Consider the following 11,716-nt stretch of genomic DNA (forward strand, 5'->3'; position numbering starts at 1 on the left):
TTTTTAAATTGTAGCTCTAATAGTCCTTCAACGAACCCAAAACTTACAATTTGTCAAAATCTCATCGTTTAGCTACAATACTCCGTGACGTATGTGGTGAACAACCCTGTATATAATATTTAGACACTATTTTATTCACCTTTTTTCCATTTAGCACTTTGAATTTTGAGTAGTTTAGATGCAAATAGTCGTGAACAATTCCAAACAAATTTTCTTTCTTCAAGTAGGAGCCACAATCCTCTATTAATACGGGTAAATCAGTCATCGCACGATGATTGATCATTACATCAGACAATTTCACGCATATTTTGCATGTAGTATGATTTTCAAATTGATTCATTTTTAAAACAAAGAATTTTGTTAGTTTTTCAAGCTGCACAATATTCTTTATTACAACAAAAAAAAAACTAATTACAACAAAAATTACCAGAAATAAGTTTTTAAAAATGTTCTCCTAATTATAAAATAGGTAAAATACAGGAAATTTGGCGGTTTTTCAAAAGATCTGAAATTTTTTGTGAAGTTGAAGGAACACAAAGTTTTTTTAAGGCTCCGTTAAAGAAATTCACTCGAAAACCGGCAACACTGGTCTCAAGAGATTTCCAGGCGGTCACCCGTCCATCCACTCGCATCATCTAACGTCGCTTAACTTGAATGAAAAGAGATACCGTATAAAAATAATTCTACAATTTTTATTTTAAACTTTAAACCGGTTGAGACACGTGTATAAAAATTATCGCCAATTACAATAAAAAAACATATTATATTGTTTTTTTTTCAATATTTTTTTAATAGATTGCAACAACGATGCTGTCCGCCTGTGATAGGTATTAGTATAAATGACGATTTAATCTATTAAAACCGATTAAATATGCAAACATTATCCTTTGATATCGTTTTATTTTTCTGCAACTTGTTTGCATTAATTCGTGAAAATGTTGTTGTGGTGTCGTCTGGGCAGAATACAAGGGTTTGTGATACTTCGGAGGCATATTTTGATCATCCCGAAACAAATAAGAACTGTAGAATTGACAAGGACCTCAATGTTTCAGTGGTAAGTACTTTTAAACTTCTTTGAAACACAGTAGAACTTCACCAATTCGGACAATCCAGTAGTTCAGCATCTCTTACCAACCGGAATTTTGATATTTCTACATCTTTATTTCGGATGCCAACAAAATTCAAAGGCAAATGAACGAAAGTCCGCATTTTTCATGGACGGAGTCTTTTCTTTGTAGCACAGGAGTCAGGAGTATCGTATTTTGCTAAAAAATAGAGCCAGTTAAAAGACTCTTGCTGAAGAAGTGCAAGATTGTATTGCATTGGTTGGATACGTAATATGACCTCCATTTTTTGCTGTTAGGAAATATAGTATTTCAGTATAAAAAATCAGAAATACCAAGAACAAATATAAAAAAATCAAACCATGTACAAAATAAAAATTCCATTTGAAAAAATTGAGTGAGGATTAAAAAAACTTCGACATAAACAATAAATAAATCTTTATTTAGCTAAAAATAAGCTATTCTAATTATCCAATTAATAATTCATGATTTGCTATAACAGATAACAATATAAATATTTACAAATTGCCAGGCGTAATCAGCTTAGTAAATATACACCACTGGAATTTTGCAATCACTGTTTTTTTTCAATTGTTGTAATTTATCTAAACCTGTGTGCGCCTCATATTTTTTTACGGCTTTCGATTTCACCCTTTGTAAAAACTTTTTTATCCTAAATTATTATTTTTAGCAAAATAAAAACACTAAATCACCACAATACACCAAAACACTTTTACATTTACACTGGACGCGCGTTTCGCTAACCATGTTAGCATCATCAGCAGATGATTATAAACTAAAGTACAATCTACAAGTTGAGCGTTTATATACTCGCTCAGTGGGCACCGAGTGGGCGTGGCAAAATCTAGCCAACCTAGTCAGAGCCAACTGAGCGTAACAGTTAGATTTCCGCCACTAGAGTAGTAGGAACAAAGAACTTGAAGGAATTGGACCGTTGACTCTATTCATACTATCTTTACATTTATTAATTCTGATGCTTTCATATGCATCTAATTGCCTGTAATTTGAGACTTGTTTAATTAATTTTAAATTATTAAGATCTATACAATGTTCATTATCAACAATATGTTCGGCAACGCAAGATTTATCCGGTCTCCCATATCTTATCTGAGCTAAATGTTCTTTAAATCTAGTTAATATTGATCTTCTAGTTTGCCCAACATATTTCTGATTACAATCTTTACAAGAAATTTCATAAATACCCGACCTTTCCAGTGGAGGTGTTTTATCTTTGGATTACCTAATAATTGTTGTAATTTATTATTAGCACTATACACAAGTTTATAATTGACATTCTTAAAAATCCTTTTTAGACCACGGGATAACTCTCTATCAAACGGTATCGAAAAATATTTAGACGTATCTTTCTCCACTTGAAAAGTCGAATTTTCAGAAATCATTAACCTATACCTACGTTTTCTAATTAATTTATCAACTAGTAAAGGAGAATATCCATTACACTCAGCTACATTCCTAATGTAATCTCTTTCTATTTCATATCTTTCGTTGGAAAGTGGGAAACTAAGTAACCTATGAACTAAGAAATTTAAACTAGCCATTTTATGTTCAACACTATGATGTGATTCATTAGGAATATATCTGCGTGTGGTCGTATTTTTCCTATAGATATCAAATGCCAGGCAATTATTAGTATTTCTAATAACTAATACATCTAGAAATGGTAATCTGTCGTTGTTCTCAATTTCATGCGTAAATTTAATGGAAGGAAAACGATTATTTAACTTAGAAATAAAATTATCTATAGTGTCTGAATGTGTGTCAAAAACAGCAAAAATATCATCCACATACCTAAACCATACTCTTGGAAAATACCCAAACTGATTCTTAGCCTCCACTTCAAACCTGCTCATGAATAAATTAGCCAAAAATGGAGACAATGGATTACCCATTTCTGTACCTTCCCGCTGTTCAAAAAAGTTGTTATTAAATTGAAAACAATTTTGTTTCATACATAACGATGTAAGCTCAATATATTCACTCACAGTTTTGTTGTCGAGACCATTTGCGTTCAGTAATTCCTTTAAGTAGCCTAAAATATGTGGAATTGGAACACTTGGGAACAACGAAGATACACAAAGGAGACCAAAATTTCACCTTCATGCAATGTTATATCTTTAATTTTGTTAATGAATTCAATATTATTTTTAACTGAGAAAGAAGGTTCATGATCAGGTAAATTTTCGAACTCCCTTGATAACCATTTTGCCAAATTATAAGTCGGAGAACCTACAGCCGAAACAATTGGGCGCATAGACTTGTCCGGCTTATGAATTTTTGGCAAAGCATACAATTTTGGTAATGAGGGATTGGATACTTGCAATTTCCTCTTTAAAGAAAGATCAATAAGGGTGTTACATTCTTTTAGAGTTTTTTTAACGTCTGCTACCATCTTAGACAAAGGATTCTTTTTCAAATTTATGTAGGGGCCATTATCGATTAAGTTGTTAACCTTATCGTAATAGTCTTTTTTATCTAATATAACAACCTTATTTCCCTTATCAGCTTTTAGATAGAAACAATCTTTGTTACGCAAACTCTTGACAATACTGTGCTCCTTGTTAGATTTTAATGATTTACTTAAAACGGTATTTTTTGATAACTGATTTCTACAACTGCAAAAAACTGCAAAAAAGAGCAGTGCGATATTTTTTGGGACTGAACAGTAGAACTCACTGCCAGAATTTCTTTAAAAATTTCAAAATACTGACTCTTCCTTCTTTATTCATTTTTTAATCCATTTGTTTTGTAAATGCTTTGTCGATGAAGCTATTTTGGCTTTTTGTACAATAAAGCGTTATTTATTTATTATTTATCTAAACCTGTGTGCGCCTCATATTTTTTTACGGCTTTCGATTTCACCCTTTGTAAAAACTTTTTTATCCTAAATTATTATTTTTAGAATGAAATAGCCAAAAACCATGGTTTTATTCTGGAGAAACACACGGTTGAAACAGACGATCGTTACCAATTAACCACCTTTAGGTTAAAGAAAATAGACAAAAATTATGGAAACAAAGTTATTTTTCTTCAACATGGATTGATGGCAGATTTTACTAGTTTTATATTTAATGGCAACAATTCCATAGGTAAAAAATAAATAAATAAAATTGTTAAAACAATCAGTTTAAATTATCTGCTGATGATGCTAACATGGTTAACAATTTGACACTTTTGACAGTGTCAATATACAATATTCGTTTTTGTTTCTAGTAAAAACGAGATTACAGTTGAGGGTTGGAACCTTTGGTGTTACACAGCAAAATAGAAACACTAAATCACCACAATACACCAAAAAACTTTTATTTTACACTGGACGCGCGTTTCGCTAACCATGTTAGCATCATCAGCAGATGATTATAAACTAAAGTACAATCTACAAGTTGAACGTTTATATACTCGCTCAGTGGGCACCGAGTGGGCGTGGCAAAATCTAGCCAACCGAGTCAGAGCCAACTGAGCGTAACAGTTAGATTTCCGCCACTAGAGTAGTAGGAACAAAGAACTTGAAGGAATTGGACCGTTGACTCTGTTCATACTATCTTTACATTTATTAATTCTGATGCTTTCATATGCATCTAATTTCCTGTAATTTGAGACTTGTTTAATTAATTTTAAATTATTAAGATCTATACAATGTTCATTATCAACAATATGTTCGGCAACGCAAGATTTATCCGGTCTACCATATCTTATCTGAGCTAAATGTTCTTTACCTAGTTAATATTGATCTTCTAGTTTGCCCAACAAATTTCTGATTACAATCTTTACAAGAAATTTCATAAATACCCGACCTTTCTAGTGGAGGTGTTTTATCTTTTGGATTACCTAATAATTGTTGTAATTTATTATTAGCACTATACACAAGTTTATAATTGACATTCTTAAAAATTCCTTTTAGACCACGGGATAACTCTCTATCTATCAAACGGTATCGAAAAATATTTAGACGTATCTTTCTCCACTTGAAAAGTCGAATTTTCAGAAATCATTAACCTATACCTACGTTTTCTAATTAATTTATCAACTAGTGAAGGAGAATATCCATTACACTCAGCTACATTCCTAATGTAATCTCTTTCTATTTCATATCTTGCGTTGGAAAGTGGGAAACTTAACTAGCCATTTTATGTTCAACACTATGATGTGATTCATTAGGAATATATCTGCGTGGGGTCGTATTTTTCCTATAGATATCAAATTCCAGGCAATTATTAGTATTTCTAATAACTAATACATCTAGAAATGGTAATCTGTCGTTGTTCTCAATTTCATGCGTAAATTACGAGATACAAAAAAAATGTTCCACTCATTGTTTTTTTTTTTGTAAAATAACGCTTCAAACCAATTGCTAAAACAGTTTTTGCATGTTATCTCAAAACAACGTTTTTGAGATAAGACAGGTTTTGCAACTTGGCGTCTCAAGTGAAACATTTTAAACAAACATTTTTCAGCTTTCTTTTTTGGAAATCTCGGATATGACGTATGGTTAGGAAACTACAGAGATACAGAGTATTGCAGTCACAAGTACCTGAAACGAACTGATCCAAAATATTGGGAATTTAGGTATTATTTTTCTTGATTTCTAAGATTATTGTTGCATAAAAGTACTTCATAATGTGTAATACAATACAGAACGAAAAACAACAATTAGAAAATCTGCCCAGTAGGTTCCATATTTTAAATACTCAGTAACTAAAGAATAAATAAATACAAAAAAGTAGACTAGAAACTAGCTTCCAAATGAGTAGAATTTTTAATAAAAAAAATAAACAGTTTTATACATTTTGATAAATTATTTTTTTTTAGTATTGATGATAATGGTTTTTATGATCTGTCAGCTAACTTCAAATATATCTACAAGAAAGTTAACAAGAAAATAATCTATATTGGACATTCTATGGGAGGCACAGGCATGGGCGTATACGCATCATCAAAAAACAAAGAAGCACAAAAATTCATAGAACAAGCTATTGTAGTATGTCCCATTTTTCATATCAAGCATCCAACAGGATCCCTCTTTGGAGAATATTCTCCAATTGCCATGTTGCTAATGGTAAGAAAGAAAATAAAGATCTATAAAAATTCTTTTTAAATTTTCAAAGTTAAATAACTCGGTTATTTTTAATTTATTTTAAAAATGGTGAAGAGAAAAGATGTTCTTTTGACAAGATCCTTAAAATGTCTGCACTTATTTCTGGGACATCCTGTATAGAGATAAGTTGTAGGGTAGACGCACCATTTGTGGCCATTGACCCTGTTGTAGCCACTTCTTTAAAAAATCTTAAAAATTAAGCTTTTTCACGTCATTGTGACAACCGTGCATCTATAATTTTCTAAATGGATATATCCAGCGCCATATTCGATAGAAAATATTCAAATTTGGTGTAAAAGTCGGCCGTTAGATCAAAAAGTAGTAGCACATATTTACTAGATACTGTTTTCTTAACCCATTTCTTAAGGATAGCTTGTTAAGTTGAACTCAAATTATTAACAATAATCTGTATTGGGGTTTAATTTTCAATGATTTTAATAAATATTATACACCTGCAACTATTTTTTAAATTTATTATATTCAAATAATTAATATTTAGGAATTATTTCTATGGCCACAAAAGGTGTAATTAAATTTTAATTATGTTCTACTTGTGGCCAGGTTATGGCCAAAAATGATGCAATCGAAATCTAGTTGTGGCCACATATTATTTAGCTTTATAATATAAAAAAACGACGGACAACATAATATGAAGAACATTTTATTTGTTATTATTCAGCTTTTAGTAAAAGCTGAATATTAGTACCTAAGTATAATAATATCCCAAATACATTTATCGGCCAAGATTACCAATCTGAACATGTATCGTCATCAAGTTTTCCTTCAAATGAGAAAAGGAATAAAGAAAATAATATAGATACAGAACTAAATGGAATAAACATGAACGAATACGATGAAAATAAAAATTATGCGAATTCAAAGAAAGATGATTCATGACCACTAGACCAAACCATGCAGGAAAAGAAGACTAGTAGACATAATTATGAACTTAAGGATAATCCCGGAAAGATGTTAATCTTTAAAAAGAAAGAAGCTACATCTACCATCAGTCATTACCTATGATGAGTGGATTGAATTAATGAAAGGAAAGGAGAAAAAAACAAAAACTGACAATGAAAACTTTACAAAGAAGAAAACAATTAAAATAAAAATTAAAGAAAATAAAGATCTTTCTAGTAGAAATAAAAAAGAGAAACCAAAACCACCTTAAACTTCTGTGACATCTGCTGAATTAAATATAGGAAATTTTATTATTTTAAAGTACCGAAATCAGTTGAATCCAGGTAAAATATTACAAATTGAAAATAGTGAATATTATAGCAAGAATGGTTCAAATCTGCGGCAATTGGAAGTAAAAATGACTTGGTTTAGTACAAACTGAGTGATATAACAATGAAAATTGATGAATCTAAAAAAGTCAATTCAAGAGGCATATATGTGATACCTGAACTAACAAATATTCAAGAATATTCTAATAAATTAGTGTACTTTGTTTATTGTTCCTCACAGTAGTAGTAATATGTACCTAATTTTTATTTAACATTTGTATAACAGACAAAAAGCAAAATAAGGTATTAGGTATCACTTGATTTGTTTTAAGAATTATAGGAATAAACGTTCATGTTATTTTTTGTTAAAAATATAAACAACTTATTTCTGAGACATCCTGTATAGAGATAAGTTGTACGCCTTATTTTGATTCCATACATACGTAATCTACGTAATCGTTCTATGTTCAAGGAATATTGGGACACCCTGTTTACCGTTAATTTATTAATTATTGACATAATTTTTGTTACAGGAATTGTCAAAATTAGCAAATTATCCAGTACTATTGCCAGAAGGCAGTGTGCCATACCGATTTATCAGTGATTTTTGTATGGGTTCACTAAACAAATTGAGATTTTGTCTAATGGTGTTTGGTACAGTGTCTGGACCCATAAAATACGATGCTGTAAGTACATTTTATTGAATAAAATCATAATAATAGTTATTTATGTATCAAGGGAATATATTTTTTGGAATTTTGTTGATATGCTCCCTCCTTGCTCATTTTTTATTCAATCCTTGTTTTAACTGTATATTTTTATCTTATTATTTCAGGATAGAACCCCTTTTGCTTTAAAAGTGTTAAAAAATGGAAATTACAACTCCGTAATGCAGTATATTCAGTTTGGACGTTCAGGAGAATTCCAAAAATTCGATTATGGCAAAAAGAAAAACATGGTTCTGTATAATTCAACTGTTCCACCATCATATAACCTGTCTAATATAAATATTCCTATGACGCTGATCTATGGTCAAACAGATAAACTGGCTAACAAAGAGGTATAGATTTTTAAAACATGTTGATATTGTTTTTGGAAAATATATAAGAATTTTTTCGATGTACTTATGGATCTTCCTGTATAATTATTGACGTTTTATTATTTTTTCTAGGACATTATATACGACTACAACAATTTCAAGAAGGGTAATTGGGAAATATATGGTATTCCATACAATCATATTGATATTCTGTTTAGTAGAGACGTTGTTGACAAGTTTTACCCTTTGTTGTTGAACTCTATCAAAAGGATATGAAAAAAATGACAATATATTTGAGGAGCAGACTTTCTAGATGCATTTTGTCAATTTTTTCGAATTTTGGCAAACACAGAAAAATTGCCACGCTTTTTGCAAGAAACTTACCGAAAAACCGGTATACTTAAAATTGAAAAAAACTGTTGACTGACCTTTAGACATGAGCTTTCTCTTTCTTTTTCTGCTATCATCAACTACATGATCCCCAGTATATACAATACTTACTATATATTAGATAGTCCTATAGATTTTCATTTCTGATATAATAAGGAAGCATTATTATCAGGTTAACTGAAAGCATTTTATAAAAATATATAGAATTATACAGGGTGTCCCCAAAAAATGTTACACATCATAGTTTTGTTTTTTCTAATGGAACACCCTATATATTATTTGATTTTTAGATTCTAGGAAAAAAATAAAGGTAAGTTTTATTAAAGAAGCATATACCAAAAATCTAAGGATTTTGACATATTTCACATTTTGTGAAAATGAAGAGTAAATTTTAAATTCCGATAACAGCTACCTAAATTTTAGTTGACCTTGTATCGCTTGATATTTAGTTACAATAACCATTGTGTGTTAAACCAAATTGAAATTTGACCCGAAAAGTTATACAGGGTGAGACAAAATTAATATGGAACATTAGTCGCCTTTAAAAGCAAGGTACTCCTTTATTTTAAATGGAACACCCAGTATATTTTTCCGGCGTTCAATGGGGAATTTATATATCTTCAAAATATTATTAAGGTTGCCTACCCCTCAGACAAAGATTAATTAGACAGCTATGTTGAAGTAACGTCAGACATATCACAGCCACCTAGATTTTACCAAATAATAAAGATCTACTCAGGTCAAATCATGTAAATGAAAATATCTAGGAAAATCTTTATTTTAGGGTTAGGCAACCTTAATAGTATTTTGAAGAAATATGAATTCTCCATTGAATATCGGAATAATATACTGGGTGTTCCATTTAAAATAAGAGAGTAACATTCTTTTAAAGGTGGCCAATGTTCAATATTAATTTTGTCTCACCCTGTATAACTTTTTGGATCCAGTTTTAATTTGATTTAAAGTACAATAGTTAATTTAACTACATATTAGGCTATAGCGGGTAAATTCCAGTTTTGGGTAGCTTTTATTGTAATTTAAAAATTGTTCTTTATTTCGAGAAAATGTTAAATATATCAAAAACCTTACATTTTATTCGTATACTTCTCTTATAAAACTCACCTTTATTTTTCTCGCAGAATCCGAAAATCAATTAATATACAGGGTGTTCCATTACAAAAAACACAACTTCGATTTGTATTTTTTTTTCTCTATATTTTTAAAAAGTGCTCTGAATTAACCTACAAATGCTCACAAAATTTCATTTCAATACAAACTGTCGTTCTCCTTGGATCCACGCGGCGTATGAGAGGCGCCACCCTGTAGTTTGCAATGCAATCTTTGGTTGAAAATCTTAAAAAACGGACAAAATGCATTTAGAAAATCTGCCTTTTATTTGTTTTAATACTAATTTCGTGTAAAAAATTGTTAAATATTAACTTTAATTGTATTTTTACAATAGAAAATTATACACTTTTACTACAACAACCTAGCAATTGTTTGATTATTATGCTCATATTTTGAATATTAAAATTTCAAAACAAATTATTCTATTTACTTATACCAAGCCAAAACACACCGTTTTTTTTTCCGAAAAATTTGAATAACAAATATGTTCTAATTGGCTTGATTTTTTAAAAATCATATCACATACTTAAATTCAATGTCTTTCAATTACACTGACGTTTGTTTACATATTTAAGTAGACATTAAAACGGCAATTTTATAGAATTAAACGATGTGTACTTTGAAATAAATCAAATCAGAATATATAGGGTGTCCCAGAGTGAATTAAAAATTTGTGTACAATAAAATAGAGGACAGGGGTAACAAAAAAAGGAATACCATTAAGTTTTTGTGTTATATAAAAAAAGATATTGTAAATCAAACATTTTTATTCTTAGTTATTATCAGTCATACAGTTGCACATAAATTAATAGCTGTTGTGTACACCATATACAGGGTTGTTCACCACATACGACACGGAGTATTGTAGCTAAACGATGAGATTTTTACAAATTGTAAGTTTTAGGTTCGATGAAGGACTATTAGAGGTACAATTTAAAAATAATTTTACAAGATACAGAGTGTCCCAAATAAGTAAAAAATATCAAAGTTGTATTTTTTTAAATGGAACAGCCCGTATATTATTACATTTTTAGTTTCTACGATTAAAATAAAGGTAAATTTGATTAAGGTTTATTATACTTAAAACTTACCGTTTTTGAAATATTTTCAATTTGTGAAATTGCAGTAAACATTTTAAGGCTTCATTTCTCCAAGTTTTAATACTAAATATTTACTGAAGTTTATTTACTGATCAGTTATTGTGGTAGCAATAAAAATAATACTACCTTATACAGAGTGTCTAAAAATTTATTTTAAATAATTATTAGCTTCAAACGGCAATAACTTGTTTAATTTAAATGGAACACCCTGTATATTTTACGAGAATCAGATGCACAATTAAATTGTCTATCAAATTATATTATACCATTTTTTACCTATCTCTTTAAGTTTCCGTAGAAAATGTACTTTCTTGTAATTTAGAACTTATTTATCAATATACCCATGGACTATTGACATTTTAGATTATTTTTAAAGATGTACCAATTTTTTAAAGAGTACAGATACTAATATTGTCGATATAATTCGTTTATTTCATTAAAAATAAAAAAAACTGTTTAAATATTTGTTAAAGAGGATCAATTAATATGATTCCAGTATTCAAACTACATTAACTGACTGTTTGCGTTGATTAATAATAATTGCTCCAAATACTAAAAACTGAATTTTGTACTTAAAATGATATTTCATTTTTTTGGAAATGCTTATTTATAACAACAGAGACTTTAATTTG

At 29.7% G+C, this 11,716-nt stretch overlaps 1 protein-coding gene across 1 annotated transcript; it reads left to right on the forward strand.

Annotated features, from left to right (window-relative positions):
- The first annotated feature begins 717 nt into the window (after nt 1-717).
- On the forward strand, nt 718-9,039 carry LOC115886694 (lysosomal acid lipase/cholesteryl ester hydrolase-like). The gene is made up of 7 exons (XM_030905957.1): nt 718-1,054; nt 4,006-4,192; nt 5,558-5,669; nt 5,913-6,159; nt 7,961-8,113; nt 8,263-8,487; nt 8,599-9,039. Exons 1-7 carry the CDS (start codon nt 872-874, stop codon nt 8,740-8,742), a joined length of 1,251 nt encoding a protein of 416 aa, XP_030761817.1. The 5' UTR covers nt 718-871; the 3' UTR covers nt 8,743-9,039.
- The last annotated feature ends 2,677 nt before the right edge of the window (nt 9,040-11,716 follow it).

This window comes from Sitophilus oryzae, unplaced genomic scaffold (assembly GCF_002938485.1).
Source record: "Sitophilus oryzae breed Bouriz unplaced genomic scaffold, Soryzae_2.0 scaffold_494_pilon_pilon, whole genome shotgun sequence".
Lineage (NCBI taxonomy): Eukaryota > Metazoa > Arthropoda > Insecta > Coleoptera > Curculionidae > Sitophilus > Sitophilus oryzae.

What these genes read in the sequence shown, in the direction of transcription:
- LOC115886694 (XM_030905957.1), top strand. Translation starts at nt 872, where the DNA reads ATGCAAACATTATCCTTTGATATCGTTTTATTTTTCTGCAACTTGTTT. An exon ending in TAATGGCAACAATTCCATAG is followed by an intron (nt 4,193 to 5,557) that starts GTAAAAAATAAA and finishes AACATTTTTCAG; the next exon opens with CTTTCTTTTTTGGAAATCTC. An exon ending in CAATTGCCATGTTGCTAATG is followed by an intron (nt 6,160 to 7,960) that starts GTAAGAAAGAAA and finishes TTTTTGTTACAG; the next exon opens with GAATTGTCAAAATTAGCAAA.